The sequence below is a fragment of the Haliotis rufescens genome, unplaced genomic scaffold (assembly GCF_023055435.1).
Source record: "Haliotis rufescens isolate VD_foot unplaced genomic scaffold, xgHalRufe1.0.p SCAF_16, whole genome shotgun sequence".
Lineage (NCBI taxonomy): Eukaryota > Metazoa > Mollusca > Gastropoda > Lepetellida > Haliotidae > Haliotis > Haliotis rufescens.
The window spans coordinates 4,916,889-4,938,464 of record NW_025963846.1 but is presented as its reverse complement, the minus strand read 5'-3'; the positions used below and the strand labels follow the sequence as shown (position 1 = coordinate 4,938,464).

The following is a 21,576-nucleotide window of genomic DNA, read 5'->3' as shown; positions in this document are numbered from 1 at the left end:
ATGTACAGTAAACCACGGTTATAACGAACTCAAAGGGACCACTTATTTAAGTTCGTTATAACCGTAGTTCGTTATAAGCATATATACAGCATATATACAACAAATGGCCGGGACTTAAAAAATAAGTTCGTTATATCAGTCAGTTCGTTATAAGCGTGTACGTTATAACCGTAGTTTACCGTATACGTATCATAATCGAATAATCATCCATCCAATATTCATTTACGTACAAAACGTGCCTTTAAAACCAGTTACACATCACATACAAATGTGTCATAATATAAGTCGATTTTGTATCGCAAAAATATGTGTTCCAGCTCTATTCTCTCACTCATAAATCTTATTCAATAAATCCAATTACTTTACGTACCATGCCATTGATCTCATTTACGTTCCAAAAAGACCATTTATCGATAGGCAGAATCTGCCCTTAGGATTGGCGGAATTAAATCAAAGATATATAATGACTGACAAAAAGGGATGTGAGTTTAAAACGGTGCTTATACTTAAGCAAATAGCAGTAGAGTAGTACTGGAAATATTGACATCCCATTCAGGATATGTTCGATCACGTGGTGTGCAATGAAATTACAACCCGCAAGTCGATGTGCTGCGCCAACAGCTGGCAGTTCCCCCACACAGACCACAGCTTGGGTGTGAGACTCCTACATCATCAATATCATCACCATCACCATCACCATCAGCATCACAACCATCAGCAGGACAGGGGACGTTGACTACTTGTTCGGAGTTTCATACTGTAGACTCATGTTGTGAAAATAGTCATGGATCTATGATTAAAGTGTTGCTAGTGGACAACGCATCTGAGCACGGTCTGGGCAAAGCTGTTGGCATAGACGATGGTTTACATTGTGTGTTGATCGACCGGTAGGGCTTACGAATATTGTTGTACCTGAAGCATATGGATGTGACCTGTGTATGTGTCTGTAGATGGGACCTGTGGATGTGGCTGTAGATGTGTTTGTAGATGTGACCTGTGGATGTGTCTATAGATGTGACCTGTGGATATGACCTGTTAGATGTGTCTGTAGATGTGACCTGTTAGATGTGTCTATAGATGTGACCTGTTAGATGTGTCTGTAGATGTGACCTGTTAGATGTGTCTATAGATGTGACCTGTGGATGTGTCTGTAGATGTGACCTGTAGATGTGACCTGTGGATGTGACCTGTGGATGTGATCTGTGGATGTGGATGTGTCACCTACTCTTCACATCATAGTAAACACGTAGAAGGGCGAAAAGCTGGCTTTCCCTTAGTTTTGGAAATTAAATGATGTGTAATCCGCGGGGTCTATATGTGTGCTTTAGCCCAAACGTGTGCGTTGCATTTTTGCTCATATGGGCCATCACTTCCGCGGTAATTCTCTTCTACTCAGCCCACGATCCCCATAACGGTCCCGCGCCCTTGCGTGTGAGAGATGCTTTATCTGGTCCGCTGGGCCCCCTTCATCACAGAGACGCCACTCCCAGACCCCCACACCCTCTGCCTCGCAGAGATGACATCCCTAGACCCCGAGATTCTCTGCATCACAAAGACATCGCCGCTATACCCCCACATCCCCTGCACCACAAAAACGTCACTGCTATGCCACCACACCCCCTCCACCACAAAGACGTCACTGCTATACCCCCACACACCCTCTCCCACAAAGACGTCACTGGTATACCCCCACACCCCCTGCACCACAAAGACGTCACTGCTATACCCCCACATCCCCTCCACCACAAACACGGCACGGCTATACCCCCACACCCCAACGGTCAGCCTGCTCACCAAGGTCAAGGTGAAGATCTCCGGCACAGGAACGAGGCTGCTGTGAAGCTGCTCCGGACGACATGGCCACATCCGTCAAGTCCCTTTCTGCCGAATGTCTCCATTGTGTCGCGACTGTTTGACATCAGTGACGCAGGTTTGTTGTTTAAATTATTTCTGCTCCTAGATAACATCAAGAAGCTGTTGGTGATGGCAAGTCCAGTCATAGAAGCTCTCGATCTTCACATAGAGAAGGTGACTGGATTTCTCGCAAGTATGGTGACATATATCAGTCACTTAAAAATATATTTTGCACACATAGTTTATATCTATATTAGCTGTTTCAGTTGGAAACATTAGGCACTTTATTGAACGGATTTGAAGCTAATTACCTTCCTTTAAACAAAGACATGGCATCCACAAGAGATGTGGTCACACACAGACACACACTCACACAGATACACACACTGCACGCAATCACGTACACACACGTCCTCATACAGATACACAAACACAGCACGCCCACACGCACGTATACACACGCCCGCCCGCACGCACAGACACCACACACATACACTGCACGCACGTACACACACACATGCACATACATAGACACACACACACACACACACACATACACGCACACAGAGATACACGCACGTCACACCTACCCACACACAGATTCACACAGCACGTACATACACATCACCACATATCATTTACGCACGTACACAGAGCCACAGATACCCGCACGCACGTACACACCCACCCACACAGATACACGCCCACCACGCATTTACGTCAACATCCACCAACCCACGCAGCCACAGATACACGCAGGCACGTACACACCCACCCACACAGATACACGCACACCACGCACTTACGTCCACATCCACCCACCCACGCAGCCACAGATACCCGCACGCACGTACACACCCACCCACACAGATACACGCACACCACGCACTTACGTCCACATCCACCCACCCACGCAGCCACATATACACGCAGGCACGTACACACCCACCCACACAGATACACGCACACCACGCACTTACGTCCACATCCACCCACCAACGCAGCCACAGATACACGCAGGCACGTGCACTCAGCAACAAAAACGCACGCACGTACACACACGCCAACACACAGATACACACACCACATGCATGTACACACACCTACACTCACACACACACACAGACACAGATACACGCACTTACGCATTTTTTGTTTCTGAATCAGGACAAATGGGTCGACCCTTGACAATCAATGTCAGCATGTTGCCGGACCAAGAGAGGGCCAAATTCCGGAATGCCTACAAGAGACATGCTATGCATGAATACGTCAGTAACCTCATCCCGGTACACAGACAGCTGCCTGACGTCAGGCCGAAGGGGTAATTATGTATACCAAATAATGATGCATCATCCACTGGGTAGTAAATATATTTATTACAAACAGGGTTCATAAAAATTATTTGTCATCCAAAACTGGCTCCCAGAGGAGATATCGCTGGGGTGAGATCAAGCGATATCTACAGTGTAGATATCGCTGCAATGAAATTGCATCACAATGCTTTGCAGTCCATTGTGACGTCACTGGTTACCATGACGTCACAACCAAATGACATTACTAATGGCTCTGCTACTGAAGCTGTTAACACTACTTTCTACACTTAAAACACTGCTTATCACTGTCTACAAACTGAAAAAGTTGGAAGAATGATATTGGATGATAAATAGAATCGTTGATATATTTGATAACAAAAGACACTCGGGTGAGTTTCTCTATATGTGCTCTGGTGCATATATTACGTCACGTCACGAGACAACGTCAATTCTTTCCGTCATCCTGACGTCATTCGAATCTTATTGTGACGTGAGTTCGGAATGATGTCACACTAGACATGACGCCATAGCTGAATATTATTGTCGTCTTTCGACAAATATTGGTTCTGCTGCTGTTTCTGTTGCTGTTGCTGACTTTCTGTCCTTATAGATAAACACTATAAACCGTCTCTGCATGTAGACATCTTCTTCGGTAATAAATAGAACATAATATGAGTGTTTATGTCATACTATGTTTACACGAGAGTCGTAAACATAGTATGACATGAACATAAATATATGTCATCTAAGTAATTATGAAGATGTATGGGTTTTTGCAACTAACATAAGCCAGTTTGGGATGATACAAATCCGAGGAAGAGTGTTCAGAGTGTTCGAAGGTCATTGTGACGTCATGGTAACCAAAGACGTCACACTTGCCTGCAAAGCATTGAGGTGCAATCTTCGGAGGTGATAATCAAAATTGTTCCTAGCAGATATATTTTTAACATTGTTCATCCTCAGTGAATAATAGGAATAGTTTTACCTAAATCTGATGTCATGATAGAATTCCACTATTACGTTAATAGAGTGAGTGAGTGAGTGAATATGGTTTTACGCCGCTTTTAGACTTATTCCAGCAATATCACGGCGGGGGACACCAGAAATGGGCTTCACACATTGTACCCATGTCGGGAATCGAACCCGGGTCTTCGGCGTGACGAGCGAACGCTTCAACCACTAGGCTACCCGACCGCCCCACGTTAATAGAGATTATCATACGAGCATGTGTGTCATACTGATTTTACGAAAGAAGTGTCAGAATGCTTTGTATTTCCCGAGCGAGAGCGAGGACAATACATTACTTCTTACATGAGTTTTGTAAAATCAGTATGACTCACATCTGAGTGTAATATTTTCTTTATTACTAATTAGGTCTCAATCCCCTGGAGCTCCCCTTTAACCCTCTGGATGCCAGAGGGACATATATGTCCTTCCTCTACAACCCTCACTTTGAAGTCGAATAAAATTCAAAATACATCACCAACACAAATACACTTCACAATTTTGAATAAGGTGGGACATTTCCTGTTCTGTGATATCATCCACTGGCATTTTAGGCCAAGCAAAAGTACTGAAAATGACCTCTGAAAATTAGGTACATTGTAAATGTCGCCATTTTTTACACATTACAAAATCACCGCTCACGGTTCTGGGCCCTGTTCCACAAAGCGATCGTAGCTCTAAGACGATCGTAACTCCAATACTTTAACATAGACTTACGTCAGTCGTAGCGCTAAGATGGCTTTGTGGAACGGGCCCCTGGGTTACTTCTAACCCTATGGGTAATACAACGTTTTGCTAATTATATTTTGGCCCCATATATAAATATGAATTATAAGGCACAATATACGTTTAGTGTATAGACCATGACCACGTGGTGTAAGTATAACAACATGGACGCTGACATTACAGGTCACTCTCCTACCCAGAGTTCCATGCGGCCGGCAGCCAGCCAGCATAGTACCTCTGCCACAGGCCAGCGCCATGTGACGATTCGTCACATCTTTCACAGTCCATTCAAGATATTGCATATGCTTTTCATCCGTTTCATGTTTGACAAGTCTACACATTTTCATAAACAAATGTCAAAGAATGGTTACGGTTCATTAAGAAAGCATCCTAATACGTGAAAATCTACTAAGTCTTGTTTTTGCGTAGTTACCTTTTGTTTACATTGGTTGTACGGCTCCGCGTGCTGTCATCGAAGCCCAACGGAGTGCTAACGATACGGTCACTTCGATGTATAAATATATATTGTTATGCAACTCACTGTCGCAGTTGTAGTAGCATATCTATATAATTATGCAAAACAATATGTAAAGCGACCTCAAATACTTGCATTAGTCCGTTCTACATTGATTTCTGAAAAAGCGCGTTTGTTTACAAACAAGAGAAAAGTCAGGTCACGTGATATGCAAATTAGCCTGTGGCAGTGGTGTTATGCTGAGTCACCACTGCGCCGGAGTGTGATTACAGGTGTCTCTGGCACACATCACGTGACACGATAACGGACTAATCATGAGAAACAAATCGAGCCAAATATACGCAGTTATTAACTATTTCCCCCATTAGACGCGGGACCATACCTCTGTCCAAAAACTAGAAGCCAGGCCTTCATTAGACGCCGGGACTCTAATAGAGGCCGGGTCTACAATTTGATGAAAATAATTATCCCTATCACATGAACTTGTAACACATGTAATAATTACTCCCTTCACATAATAATGACCGTTGCCTGTAAATGTAACTCTTTATGACTTTTGAATTTGGAATTTAGTAAGGTAATGTGTACATTTTTGATTCGCCAAATGCACAGCCATAAAATAAAACATACAGCTACATTATTATACATCAAGTCAATAGATAGGTGTGCACTCGATTTTCATTCTCAGCTCCCTGGGGAGTATACAGCCCAAGCTGCCTGTGAGGCCCTAGAACGTTAACATTCACATTACCATCTCATCCTATCGAATAATGTGAGTTGCCACCGTGACAGGGCGAAACAGAGTAGACACAGGTCCTCTGATAGACGCCGGGTGAACAGCTTGCGCGAAATTAATCGATGCCCAGGCGTCTAAGAGATGAAATTCGGTATGTTCGCAATGCGTGTCCCAAATGGACTTAGTCGTAAGGTCACTTGTACGCCATGTTTATCGCCTATGGAGGGGGTTGGGGTGGTGTCACTAGTGTCTCATGCTGATGTGATGGACACTAGTTAATTATTCATAATGGCAGCGTTCTCCTGCGACAGCCGTGTATTTTGTGTGTTTGTTGTTTAACGCCGCACTCAGCAATATTCCAGCCATATGACGGCGGACTGTAAATAATCGAGTCTGGACCAGACAAATCCAGTGATTAACATTATGAACATCGGTCTACGCAATTGATATATGATGACATGCATCAACCAAGTGAACCACCCGATCCCGTTAGTCGCATCTTATGGCAAACATAGGTTGCTGTGACAACGTGGGTCGTAGTTCAGACAAATATTTAATGATTATCATATTTAAGCTTGAATATGAGCTTTAAATTCAGATCAGCTCCATCTTCTTGCAGCTGCACCCGTCTTCAGCAACCCATGCTTGCCGTAAAAGGCGACTACGCTTGTTTGTAATTATAAGAGGCGACTACGGGATCGGGTGGTCAGGCTCGGTGACTTGGTTGATGCATGTCATCGTATCCCAACTGCGTGGATCGATGCTCATAATAGCTGGAATATTGCTGAGTGCGGCGTAAACAACAAACAAACAAACAAACAAAACAAATCTTGCAGCTGCAGCGAGCGTTATACAGGCCAGCATCTTCCCCAGACCAGCATCGTAATTTGCTTCCTGAATGAGGCGTGGTCTACGTTGCTAAGGACAATCCATAGCGCGCTTGACAACGCCCCGCCCCATCTGGTGAAAGAAGTCATTCTGGTCGACGATCACTCGGAATGGGGTGAGTGTGTGAATGAGTGAGTTGGGTTGACTTTGGATCGTAATTTTGTTATGAAAAAGCATGAGTTTAAGGTGAGAAGAAATACTGGAGAAATGAAAGTTGTAGGCATTTACAACTTTGGTGCAACTCGCGAGCACGGAAGAATAATATTTGAGGCGAAACTTGGAAATAAAAAGGACTAGCATCACGTCTTGGAACGTCAAGGGGATTTACATAATGTTAGTTTTTTTGACAAATCGTGACAAATAAGCAATACAAAAACCTAACAAATTAACTGTTTCACTCTTTAAACCGCGTGTATATAATATGTACTACTGCCACGTATTTGTTTGTTTGTTGTTTAACGCCGCACTCTGTAATATTATAGCTATATGACGTCGGTCTGTAAATAATCGAATCTGGACCAGAAAAGCCAGCGATTGACATCATAAGCATCGACCCACGCAATTGGGATACGATGACATGCGTCAACCAAGTCACCGAATCTGACCACCCGATCCCGTTAGTCGCCTCTCACGACAAGCATATTCGCCTTTAATGGCAAGCACGGGTTGCTGAAGACCTATTCCAATACTGCCATGTTAATATTGTTTAATGTGATATAATTAAATTTTCGTTGTGTTCACTGAAATTCCTGCATTCTGATTAGCTGAACTGGTCACATGTTATTGGGCAAGCATTCATTTCCCAATGAAAGTAAAACATTAAGCCAAGCCCACCGAGGCGCACTACTTTTATTACTGCGGAATGTCGGGGAATCCCAATATCACAGTTGAGGGAATTCCCTTTCTGCTCACGTGTATCGTCATGCACAGGTCATTTAGCGACTTTGATGCATATTCATTGTCCAAACTACCCTTTGAAACCGAAGGCCGAGAATTAATGAAACAGCAAACGTGCAGGCTCGCTAGCCTGTTTTTTCCCGCTCGCCTGGGTTACGTTGTCGAATTTAATTATACGCATTGACTGTATACCGCTTTCGGTTCATTGAGGTATGAATCGAAAAACCGATGTGCAAACTTTTGTAAGATCCACTACGCGGATTCATACATTTTGCACATCGGTTTTTCGATTCATACCTCAGTGAACCGAAAAAACATACACAGTCAATCCTTAAACATCAGAAGCTGAGAATATGACTATACATCATAATGCGTTAGTTGTAGCTGAATTGCTCTTTCTGTCCACCAACCTGTGTTCTTATCAAGCTTACAATATTACTATGGCAGAAGCATCTGTTGTTTCTGTTTCAGAATTTCTGGGAAAGCCACTCGATGATTATTTCAAGTCAAATTCCAAAATACGGATCTTACGTTCCGACGTCAGGAAGGGCGTCATGCACGCGCGGCTGACTGGCTTCCACAACGCCAGTGCACCAATCGTCACGTTTCTCGACTCTCACACCGAGTGTACGCCAGGTATCCATCTTTAGTATACTAGTATATAAATGCACCTCGGTGTGAAAGGTTGAGTTTTCCAAAGTTGAGAAAAGTGATATTTTCTTTCATTGAACATAGCAATTGAAATTTCTCTGCAGTCAAAATAATGCTTCATTTTGATAATACTCTGCAGTGAACATAACACTTGACGGAACTATTGCACACAAGAGTTACCTCCCCGTGTCTATCTAGCCAGTACACACACTCTTGACTTCCTATGTAAATTGGGGCGGTCGGGTAGCCTAGTGGTTAGAGCGTTCGATCGTCACGCCGAAGACCCGGGTTAGATTCCCGACATTGGTAAAATGTGTGAAGCCCATTTCTGGTGTCCCCCGCCGTGATATTGCTGGAATATTGCTAAAAGCGGCGTTAAACCATACTCACTCACTCCTATGTAAATTAGTTCCACCCTGACAAGGCAAAATAATGACAGATGGTCATTTATGGAGTTGATATCGTTTCCTGCCAATTTTTATTCTCTTGAACATGTTTCGTTATAAACTGTAATTTCTCATTTGACAGTTCGTTTCGACATTTTTGTTAAGACCAGCGTGTATTCTTTCGCTTCAAACAACCGTTCCGTAGATTTAAGAATATTTTTAAAAGTTGCTTTTATATGATCACATTCACATGTATGATAAAGAATTATATTAACAACAGATCTATTTCGTCACTTTTGTTTATATTTTGTAAGACTTTGCAAACACGGAACTACTTTTTAATTCGCACTGGGTGGTGAGAGTCCCTGTGTGTTTGGTAGTGAAAATGTACGTTTTAAGGTTTTTCATTTGAAATGGTTGTCTAGGTGACTGAATACGAGGAATAGACTGGTTGTCTAGGTGACTGAATACGATGCATAGACTGGTTGTCTAGGTGACTGAATACGAGACATAGACTGGTTTTCTAGGTGACTGAATACGAGGAATAGACTGGTTGTCTAGGTGACTGAATACGATGCATAGACTGGTTGTCTAGGTGACTGAATACGAGGCATAGACTTGTTGTCAAGGTGAATGCATACGAGGCATAGACTGGTTGTCAAGGTGACTGGATGCGAGCTATAGACTGGTTGCCTAAAGTAAGAGTCATCGACAGATCGAGATATTGTCAGTTGTTTGACGCTGTCATCTACAGGATGGCTTGAGCCCCTTCTGGCACCGATTGCAGCTGACAACAATGTTGTGATGACACCGGCCATCGACTCCATCAACAAGGAGGATTTCAGCCTGTCTGTCAGCGAGATCCTGTTGTATTACGTCGAAATCGACAGCCTGACGGTCGGGGTTTCACACATACCGGACAGGGAGAGGAGGAGGAGGAAGACGGCGGCGGACCCCATCAGGTTGTAACACTGAACAACAGTTGTTTTAAATCACGTTATTACTTGCCCGTGAAGAGATCACCCGTTTAATAAACATACAGCTGTATTACACATTGTGTAATACCAAAACGCGTGCTTATGTACTCTCGGAACACGTTTACGAACAAATATTGATGATAGATCACTGAGAGGAGCTTATGCACACACGATGACCCCAGCAACCTTGTTGCTAAGCTGACGTCACATGGCATTGTTTCGCCGATGGATCTTGCAACAAAATTCCACAAATTACGTCATCGGGTACTGTGACGTTATTGTAAACTTTGAGGTGCAAGGCCCGCTTCACAAGGCGATCGGATTGTAGCGCAACGACAGTCGTTAGTATGTGAGTTGCGATAGTCTTAGCCCTACGATAATATTGTGAATTCTAAAGGTGGACCATTGTATGGTATTAAATTCATACGTTTAAACTTTTGACGTGTTTGAAGTATCATTCTGTTAAACTCAATTGGACTATGCCGTGGATCGTGTAGGTGTCAGCCTATTCACACTCAACAGTATAATTCTAAAAACGTTATAAATGACAAGTAAATAAAATACTGAACTCGCCCCCGTGTAAAACCAATTTTATGAAACTCGTGAACAGTTGTACAACTATTACTCGTTTCATAAAATTGGTATTACACGGGAGCTCGTTTAGTATTCTTTATATATAAGATACCTATGTGATAAATCGCAAAGAACAATGAAGAACGAGGTGTGGTTTATTTCACGATGAAACATTGTTCTATCATGGCGTCATTTCTGGAGATTCGAATATGCGCTCGCAACTTGATGACGTCATATATTGGACGACGTTATTATTGAGACTGAGGTGTCTAGTCAGTTGTTCCCAGATGTAGCTGTGCAACGCAGTTAAACGCAGTGGCCGAACGATCGCATCCAAAAGTGGGAGAGATAAATTATGACAATCGGTATTGGGTGAAAAGGTCCAGATAGTCGAAGTGAGGATTGTGAGAATATAGAGAAATGCAAAACTTAACCCACGTGTTCGTAAAATGGACTTGCCCAAGGTCGGATTCTATTCAGGGAGTCATTATTATTACAATCTTGGTAAATAGTTTTTAAAGCTTGTACATTAAATTTTATCAACATCCTTAATGAGGCTATAAATCATGTCGATATCTCATAAGAAATAAACGACTTGTGATCGTTGTTTATCGTACAATAAACCTCATGGTTCATTCTCCCTGCAGTGTTTTTGTTTTTATTGTATCATAAGTAACTCCCACTCGTCGTTTATTTCTTTAAAAATACTTTTATGACGTCACAAAACTACACATGTTCTAACGTTGGATTGACATCAGCGGGTGACCTCGAATAGATGAATACTACCAAGCTAACTGGCGTTCATTTAAGGATTGACTGTATTTTTTCAGTTCATTGAGGTATGAATAGAAAAACCGATGTGCAAACTGTATGAACCCGCGTAGTTTATTTTTTTACATTCATTTTGGAAATAAATGCAATAGCGCGTGACCTATTCAGCTAATCAGAAAGCAGAAATTTCAATGAACACAACGAAATTTTAATTTTTTTTCCGATGAACGTCAGGATGTCGCGTTATTACCGTATCAATCAAGCGGAGATATACATAACTACTCAGGAAATTCCTCAATGTCAAAAATTTACGTCACATAGGGACAGCATCATCTTATTCCTTAGAGACAGACCGAATTGAAACGTCCAATCGAAGTTTTCAACAGAGAATGTTCTACTTACTAAAAGAAATCACTAAACCCCAGATTGTCGGGAAATCCAACCGCGCCGCCTCAAGCGATAATCCCCGTCATCAGGATCTCATCCAGCCTTAATATGACTCAAGCACACACCCAAAGGTCACAGAATGTTCACATAAATCCATTTTCAAGATCAACCGGACCTGGATTTCATTCTGATTCGAACTTTACTGGGTTAATCTTCTATTTCAACGAATGAAGCCGCCATTTTATTATTTGGCAAGACCAAGGGACGTAACTCCGAATGGATATTTTGGAACGGATAACGTCACGAAAAAATAACTATCCACGTTAATATAGTTTGCTTCAAAAAATTAATTTTGGTGATCAAATGGATTGTTTTGTTATGATTTATGCATCTGTCAATATAAAGATAAGAGTTGTATTTGTTGACGTTCACCAGCTGATGAATGCAGTGCCTCACGTGAGCAAATTTGGAATGTAATTTGCACACGTGTGTCACCGTCTTCATCAGCTGATGAACGTCAACAAAAACAACTTCTATCCTTAAGTAGAGTACGTTGTTCACTGTTCTGATTGTCCCTGTATGTGACATGGATCATCACACCATTATTCTGTCGCTGTATCAGGAGTCCCGGCATGGCTGGTGGTCTGTTCTCCATCTCCAAAGACTTCTTCATCCGATTGGGAACCTTCGATCCTGGAATGTCTCATTGGGGAGGAGAAAACATTGAGATGTCCTTCAAGGTAAAAATATAAAATGTCAATATTTATGGAATGCCGATGTGGCCTTAATTTGGACCTTGATTGACGGGAGTCTCCAGCACCCGGACGCTTCCGTCTACATACTACTATTACCGGATATGGCCATCACCCTCGTTAATCCAGAATTTGTTAATCCTGATGATTTAATATGGACAGGTACCGTCCGGGTCATGCTGTTTCAGTGTATATGGATCATCGAGTCTTGTACAGAGACGGGGCTTGCATAAGTTGTAATGGGTAAATAATAAGATCGACTGACAAGGACAAACCATGGAGGTCAGAGATGGGTCACGTAGCGAACGATTTAACCACTAGGCTACCGAGTATGAGAAGCTGAGAAGGGGTTGAGAGTCGAAAAGTAAATATTGGATTAAATTTAAGGTGTGGAATCTTCAAGAGAGACTCTATGGTCCTCATTCGCACATCATTAATCACAACTCGCAGTCCTTATCATACAGTTATTTTGGTATCTGTGCCCTCGGGACGTCTACGACGTCAAAACGTCTACGATCCTAGTTACTCTGGGTTTACATCCCACATCAAGCGGACACGCCGAGATACTATATTCATATACCTCCCTGGCAACAACAGTGATGCAAAAGTGCGTGAGCCGCTTTCAACAGTAATCAAGTTATATCCGCTTGAAGTGTAAGGAAAGCCGGAAGTGATGCAGGTGTCCGACATTTCCCACTTAGGTAAAATCTACGAGCACGGGTATGGTGCTGACAATCCTAGAAACACAATCATAGGTTTCTGTCGTGCCAAAGGAAAGCAACTCTATTCCTCTTGTTGCGTAATCCTCAGTCACATATAAATTGACATACAATATAATTTTATGTTCTTTTATGCAGAATATATTTCAAGATAGAGAGCGGACGTGAACATAATTTTAAATTGCATCAAAAACACTTCGTGAGGAATGTGAGAACTACAGAATAGAGGTCAAAGAACATACCCGGAGCACATGGTGTTGTAAGCTGCTGTGAACCGGTGCCTATTGGAGGCCGGTTGTAATGGGCGCATATTAGAGGCCGGTTGTACTGGGCGCATATTAGAGGCCGGTTGTACTGGGCGCTTATTAGAGACCGGTTGTACTGGGCGCTTATTAGAGGCCGGTTGTACTCGGCGCGTATTAGAGGCCGGTTGCACTGGGCGCTTGTTAGAGGCCGGTTGTACTGGGCGCTTATTAGAGGCCGGTTGTACTGGGGGCTTATTAGAGGCCGGTTGTACTGGGGGCTTATTAGAGGCCGGTTGTACTGGGCGCTTATTAGAGGCCGGTTGTACTGGGCGCTAATTAGAGGCCGGTTGTACTCGGCGCTTATTAGAGGCCGATTGTACTCGGCGCTTATTAGAGGCCGGTTGTACTGGGCGCTTATTAGAGGCCGGTTGTACTGGGGGCTTATGAGAGGCCGGTTGTACTGGGCGCTTATTAGAGGAAATACTGTATATTGTATTGCTAGAAAGTGTGTCGTTGCCGACCTCGGCGCTGTGTGACTTCGACCCGGTTCAACAAAGCGATCTTAAGGCTAAGACTGCAGTAAGTCCGTGTTAACGAATGTGAGTTTTAGTACAAAGATCACTTTATTTCTGAAACAGGACCGAGGGCCTGTTCCACGCTATGATCTATGATCGTATGTTAAATGTTAGGGCAGTCGTAACGCTGTAGATTGAGGCACATGCTATATTGCAGGTGTGGATGTGCGGGGGGCGGATTGAGGTAGCTCCTTGTTCCCACATCGGCCACGTCTTCCACACCCACAGCAACTACCCTGCCAGAACCGGCGTCAGTGCCTCTGTGCGGAACTACGCACGCGTGGCTGAGGTCTGGATGGACGACTTCCGGCGATATTACAAGGGGTACAGAGTAAAGCACCACCCCAGAGTCTATGTAAGTATGAGACGAGGTGAGGTGAGGTGAGATAGGTTTTACGTCGCGTTCAAGATTATTGTATTTATATTGTGACGTTCATTCACATATGTGTGTGTTTGTGTGGCTGCTTGTACCAGTCCGGTTGGAGTAATACCTGTTTAATAATACTAGCCTACTAAGATACCATGTCGCAGTTTACTGTGTATACCCCTCTTAGCCACAGTATACTGTCTCCGAGCCCATCATCCCCTTAATGCCGAGCGCCAGGCATGGAAACAACAAGTACCTTCCTGTAACATATTTTGGTATGGCGTGACCGACATTCCGCTCCTCTGCATGCATAACGTATGCAGACATGTTCTGTCTATTACTGATGAGACTTTATCCGACATCTTTTATTCAACCCACATGGATTCCTTGTCAGATACCCATTTTTTCCGTGATGGAGCAAAGAGCCGATTAAATGAGGATTGGTTGGTCATAATGTACGACCTTAACAGCTTTGTCAACATGATATGGATCTCCTGCAGGCTGCCGTGATATAGCTGGAATATTGCTGACTGCGGGATAACGTTACTGCAGCTTTAACACAGTACCATCAATTAATATGTTTGACTTCACCTCCAGTACGACTATAGGCTAACCTGCACAATGTAAAATGTTGTTTACAACCTAAATTGGAAGAAATAATATTTTACAGTACTATCAATAAATAATAAGTAGATGTTCACCATATTTTGATTTATGTTTGGCCCCAGAACACATTATCTTTCAGAACAAGCATTTTCGGGAACATAATTTCAACCCGATAGCGACCCCCAAAATACCAAAAGGTCAGCCCCTTAAGGCAATTATAGGACGAATGTGTATTAAGACAGTATACAGTTTGTTACTACTTTCTGACAAGGACCCCGGCGACGTCTCCGAGCGGCTGCAGCTGCGGGAGAGGCTCCAGTGTCATCCGTTCAGCTGGTACATAGAAAACATCTACCCCGAATACAACATCAGCATCAAGCCACTGCTCACTGGACAGGTAAACCGACCTACTGGGTCACGTGATCCCCACTCTCCTTAGTCTGTCACAGTCCCTGAACCATATTCTCTTCCCTTCCGCCAGCCCTGACTACACTGCTATAGTCCTAAATGAAGTAAGTTTCTATCTCAAAGGCGTTCCTTTTCAATGTAAATGTTGCTGCTTATTACTATCATCATCGTACATTTTTAGAGACTAAGCGTTAGTCTGGATCCCCTCTACTTCACGCACTGGCGTCTTCCAATGACTGGATAAGAATGTGTCATGGTGTTAAATGAGCGTATATGAAAATAATAAATGGGTTTCAGCTTACCTCAAGGTACGCCCGTTGTGTCTTAAACACCATTTGACAAACAGACATGTTCTTTATTCTCGTCTCACCTCCATACAATCCATAAAAATACAAAATTATAATACATAATATATACTGTGTATAGAGCCACTATATGGGGGACATTAAAGTCAGTAAAGGGTTATATAAACCTATATATAATACATGACATTTTAATAGCATTAACTATATAAAATATGTTTTCTCGATGCATTTTAGGTGGCACGGGTGGCCCAGTCGTCTAAGGCGCCGCGATTCGCTGTGCAGAGTTGCGTCCCTTTGGCACGCCAGAAACCTATGATTGTGGGTTCGAATCCCGGTTCGCCCCGTTTCTAGGTTTGTCAGCACCATACCCGTGCTCGTTGGTTTCACCGAAGTGGTAAACGTCTGAGACCTGCATCACTTCGGGCTTTCCTCCCACATTAAGCTGACACGCCGCGATATAACTGGAATATTGTTAAAAGCGGCGTTAAACCCAACTCACTCACTCGATGCATTTTATCATTGTCACACAAATCTAAAAAAATGGGATAGCTGAAACTGACATTTCCATGCAAGCCCTCACGCGGATCATCAAGGGTTGGGTAACAAACGCGGATCATCAAGGGTTGGGTAACAAAACGTGTCTCTCATCCTTACTATTTTCAGTACAATCTAAACACACTCTTTCTTTCACATCCATAGTTATGTACCTAACAGTTGCTTAACTTAAAGTGGCTGTGCTGCATCTAAATTTGGAGAAAGCTGAACGATAAGAACGGGACATATACAAGCTAACACGCCTTTCACATCCATACACATATTTAAATATTCTGCACGTATGTAACTTATTACATCCCGTTTTTCAGACTGACTTGCATAACAATTCATATGAAATCAGACACATACTTTTTCATTCAAATATTCTGCACATTATTACACACCTTTTGATGACGTTTTGTGCATTTCCTTAAACATTCACATTCCATTCGCTCAATTTTACCATCACACGAAAATTCCAGTTTTTGTAATCTTCCACTTGCATATTGTTCTGATCATTTAAAAACACGCCAATTGAATCTAAAAGGCATATTTTGGAGACGACGAAACAGTCTCACAATACATACCTACTGTCTAACAATCGGAGGAATCCATCCCATATCTCCATTAACAGGAACATTGGGGGCGTATTTACCCAAGCCTAAGAAGAACCCAAGGGCACGACGGTGGACCGCATTGACAGCAGATACTTCGCAATGACCCCAAATAGATGCTCCATAACTAATTATCGACCACACCATAATTTATAATAGATAGTGGACTGCATGCCTCTGATAGCCTTGTATTTACAATTAAGTAGACCTCGCGCCCTGTCAGCAGATTTTGCATTGCATTCTAATGCAATAAGATGTTCAGTGAGCATAAGGCGTAAGTAATTATAACAATCAACAACACTCAAAAAAGAATTATCACAACTAAAAACAGCTGTTGTTCTTATAACGCTAGCATTTCTAAAATGTACAGCCTTTGACTTACCTATACATCGGGTACTTTTAATACTTGTACTTTTAATACTTGTAGTAGGGGGCACGGGTGGCCCAGTCGTCTAAGGCGTCGCGATTGGCTGTGCAGAGTTGCGTCCCTTGGACACGCCAGAAATCTGTAATTGTGGCTTCGAATCCCGGTTCGCCCAGATTGTTTTTCTAGGTTTGTCAGCACCATACCCTTGCTCGTGGGTTTCATCGAAGTGGTAAACGTCTGCGACCTGCATAATTTCGGGCTTACCTCCACATTAAAAGCGGCGTTAAACCTAACTCACTCACTAATACAATTCAGGTCATCCGTTGTATCTGCAAGTAATACAAGATCGTCTACACATCTAAAGCTGCACTCGGAATATAATCAACAATGCCAATGCCAGTATTATTAGCTTATCAAGCAAATCGTTAATTAATAAAACAACTGAACAATCTTGGATATTGAAGCAATAACCATTTTACCCTTGACACCAATACCGTTGACCTTCTCCCATTGTGTATTTCTGTTAACGCAATCATTTCCCTTGTGGAAATCAATAAAGACATTTTTATAATTTTCTAGTTTCAATAAAAAAAATAAGATTCACGTAAGTATTGCATTGTGAATAAAATAACAACGATAAAACCCTTTCCACAGCCACAGGATATCGCTGCTGAAGCAGAGTAGATTGTACGATTCTGACCATGCCATTCGTGACCAACTCGTGTTATTCCGGGACAAGCCGAATAGCGACTCGTGCCCCTCTCGTGGCCATTTTTGCGACCGGGTTCCGTCCTAGCGCAAACGGGCATACCTAAAACAATTGTCAATTCGTTGCGTAATTCTTCACATATATTTCCCCATATATTATATATATTTCAGATGCAATTTAAAGCACATCGGGACGTGCGGAATTATACAGTATGACTGAACACATTTAACTGTGTCTTGGGTATATTTTTATATGCAAGACATATGTGAAATCAAAAATTATTTCTGAGGGATTCTTTGATGAGGTACTTGAAATCATACGCGCATTCTGATTGGTTTGTCGTTTTTTCGCACATAACATTCATCGATAGGGGGACGAGTCTTCTTGCAGGTTACGGAAAGGGGCGAGTGGTGACGAATGTGACCATGCCATGAGCATGTGTTTATGAATCAGTATCAAATAGTGACGATTCCAGGTGTTCGCAACGAGGGGTAAACTATCTTGTTTTTCCAAAACTTTCAGCTGAAATGTGATGGTATTCCCGGTGCCTGTCTGGCTGCGTCACCGGACAGCCACACGCCTCGGCTGAAAATGCAGCCATGTGACAGCAAGGGATTTCAACAGGTCAGTCTTGGAATGGTAAAACCCTATTATTCCGTCCCCCGATAGTCCGGAAACTCCGCATACCGGACGATTCTTTCGATACGTTGCAGCGTATAAAGAGACATTGCGCCCTACAAGTACCAATGATTCGTTAACCTGTGAATGAGTTTACTTGAATCCAACCGCCGGGTTAAAGTGGTCCCACTGAATGTGGTAAGACAGCCGAGGAACGTTATCAATGTGGAAAATAAGGCACAGTCAACATCAGTTGCCTCAGTTAACTCAATGTACCGTTGTGATAATGCGTGGTTGTCAGGTTTTATAGTTTATGGACTCTCACACCAATTTAGACGGCCTCCATGGTCTAATGGTAGAGCGTCCGCCCGGAGAGCGGAAGGTCCGGGGTTCGATTCCCGGCCGCGTCATACCAAAAGACGTTAAAAGATGGTACTTGTTGTTACCCTGTCTGGCGCTCGGCATTAAGGGGCTAAAACAAGGACTGGTCGGCTCGGAGTCAGTATACTGTGTCTGAGTGGGATATTCATGTTAAACTGCGGCATGGTATCTCAGTGAGCTAGCACTATAAATTGGCATCAGTCCGGACTAGAACAAGCAGCCACACAAACACACAAACGTACATGCACGTCGCTATATAAGTGCAATAATCTTGGACGCGACGTTAAACCCCATTTCACCTCACCTCACCACACCAATTTTATGTATGGCTTTTCGTGGGTCTTTGTTTTGTTTTTCTGCCACTGATACCACACGTTATGGAGCTGACAAAATCCTATTGCCAAGCAAAGCACCAATGCCAAGTTCTGAATATGATAAACTGATATTAATATCAGTCTTTGCTTTATAAATTGATTTCATATCTGTGCATGTTCTGCTCTCTTGCACGCTCCTCAGAAACACCGTGTGTGAATCCCTGGAGAGTATAGGTACTGTCACCCATGCTTGTAGGAACGGACCAGCTTGGAACAGGGGGTAGCATCGCGTACCTGGCTGATTTAGGTCCTCGTGCTCATACGACGTGGGCTCTTGTTTACGCATTCATGCATATCATCATTTCTTTACTAGCCGCCGTGATACAGTTGGAATATTACTGGCTGTAGCGTAAAACAACATTCAGTCACCCAATCCTGATGGAGACTTCTGTCCCTTTTGTCATGGCGCTCATGTACGCTCTTGCTCTAACAGCTGTGGAACTACACTAATCTGAACGAGGTGATGACAGGGAAGTTATGTGTGGACCACCAGAATGACATCACCCTACAACAGTGTACCGGCAGAGGAGGGCATGGCAGGCAGATATTTCTGTATAAGGTACGTGATTGACCCATGTTGAGCTCAGTACTTTTGTGTCCGGGGTAGATTAGGTCTTCAGCAAACCATGCTTGCCGTAAAAGGCGACTATGCATGTCGTAAGAGGCGACTAACGGGATCGGGGGGTCAGTCTCGCTGATTTTGTTGATGCATGTCATCGTATCCCTATTGCGTGGATCGATGCTCATGATGTCAATAAATGGATTGTCTGGATTCGATTATTAACAGACCGCCGCCATATAGCTGGAATATTGCTCGGTGCAGCGTAAAACAACAAACAAACACAACTTGTATGTTGTGTTGGGGCGGTGGTGGTGGTGATTAAAGCGAGTGTGGCGTCACATATCTTATGTCGTGACAAAACACATTGCAGTGCACAGCTGTAGCATGATGTGATGCTTGTACTGGCAACTACGCAGGGCGTCACAGTAGGCGTAAGTTGAAAGGCGGTCAACGGCTACCTGTTCTGACATTAATTAAGCTGCACTGTAATGTGAGTGAGACGTTTCACTAGAGGGATGTATGGGATTGTACGAGCTGGACGATCGTGTACACGACGTATTTTCTTCGTACAGAGACGTATTCTCGGATAAATATGTTTTTTTGTGACAGTATCAGATCGGCCTTGCGTTCAGTGTGTTCGGTATGGTGACACAAAATGTAAACTGGGGCAACGGTCAATAATGACGTGAGAAGTAGAAGCAGTCCGTAAACGATGATGAGGTGAGGTGAAATGGGGTTTAACGTCGCGTCCAAGATTATTGAACTTATATAGTGTGTGTGTGTGTGTGTGTGTGTGTGTGTGTGTGTGTGTGTGCTAGTGCTAGTGCTAGTGCTAGACTGCACTGATGCCGATTTATAGTGCTAGCCCACTGAGATACCATGCCGCAGTTTAACATGAATACCCCACTCAGACACAGTATACTGACTCCGAGCCGACCAGTCCTTGTGTTCGCCCCTAAATGCCTAGCGCCAGACAGGGTAACAACAAGTACCATCTTTTAACGTCTTTTAACGTCTTTTGGTATGACGCGGTATGACGACGAACCCCGGACCTTCCGCTCTCCTGGCGGACGTTCTATCACTAGACCATGGAGGCGGGCTTGATGATGATGATGATGATGATGGTGATGGTTATTGTCCTGTCAATATTGTTAGATTTGTGTCCGTTCACGCAGACCGACCACCTATATGGGGTTTTACAACACGGCAAATCAGATGGCTTGATTTTGTTACGAGGATTGACCTATTTTACGAGTCTTTGGTATCTATTCGAGAAGCGCACATATAAGGACAACCTGTTGCTGTTAAATAATTATCCTTGCCTTAGGTGGATATCGTCACTGGTATTAACTTACATCTGACTACTTCCTGCCTAGATGTTGAGGATGGAGCGTTGTCTGATGCCGTGTAATTTTGTTGTTGTCAGGACCAGCATCTCCGGTGGCACATGGACAAGTGTCTTACAGTTGGAGTAGATAAGATCTCGCTTATCTCTACAGACTGCCAGGATAGTGCCAACCAGAAATGGACATGGACCAGTCTTTTGTGATGAATGCGTTTCATGGAAAGAAATATATTTATATTACGACTGATTCAGAGGAGACCTAAATTGTGGATGTGTTTTACAAACCACGAGAACATCATTTGCGTCATTGAATAGCTCTACAAGATGAATGAACCTGTGAAGATCCGGGTTGGAAAAGGTCTTCAGCAACTCATGCTTGCCGTAAAAGGCGACTACCGGGATCGAGTGGTCAGGCTCGCTGACTTGGTTGATGCTTGTCATCGTATCCCAATTGCG

General features: G+C 43.3%; 1 protein-coding gene across 2 annotated transcripts; it reads left to right on the top strand.

The window, feature by feature from the left end:
• The first annotated feature begins 117 nt into the window (after positions 1-117).
• Positions 118-21,576, top strand: LOC124144243 (polypeptide N-acetylgalactosaminyltransferase 1-like). 2 transcript variants are annotated; one of them, XM_046513559.2, is made up of 11 exons: positions 131-1,930; positions 3,022-3,175; positions 6,946-7,112; positions 8,366-8,530; positions 9,686-9,893; positions 12,262-12,379; positions 14,088-14,285; positions 15,175-15,300; positions 18,363-18,464; positions 19,647-19,772; positions 21,202-21,576. In XM_046513559.2, exons 1-11 carry the CDS (start codon positions 1,291-1,293, stop codon positions 21,322-21,324), a joined length of 2,127 nt encoding a protein of 708 aa, XP_046369515.2. In that variant the 5' UTR covers positions 131-1,290; the 3' UTR covers positions 21,325-21,576. The 2 variants fall into 2 exon arrangements, with proteins under 2 accessions (XP_046369516.2, XP_046369515.2); XM_046513560.2 differs by lacking the exon at positions 21,202-21,576 and having other exon boundaries at positions 118-1,930; positions 19,527-19,652.

Excerpts from the sequence above, each read along its gene's own strand:
- LOC124144243 (XM_046513559.2), top strand. The coding sequence starts at position 1,291 with ATGATGTGTAATCCGCGGGGTCTATATGTGTGCTTTAGCCCAAACGTG. Across the intron at positions 9,894-12,261 it reads ACGGCGGCGGACCCCATCAG|GAGTCCCGGCATGGCTGGTG; the intron begins GTTGTAACACTG and ends TCGCTGTATCAG. Across the intron at positions 18,465-19,646 it reads ACAGCAAGGGATTTCAACAG|CTGTGGAACTACACTAATCT; the intron begins GTCAGTCTTGGA and ends TTGCTCTAACAG.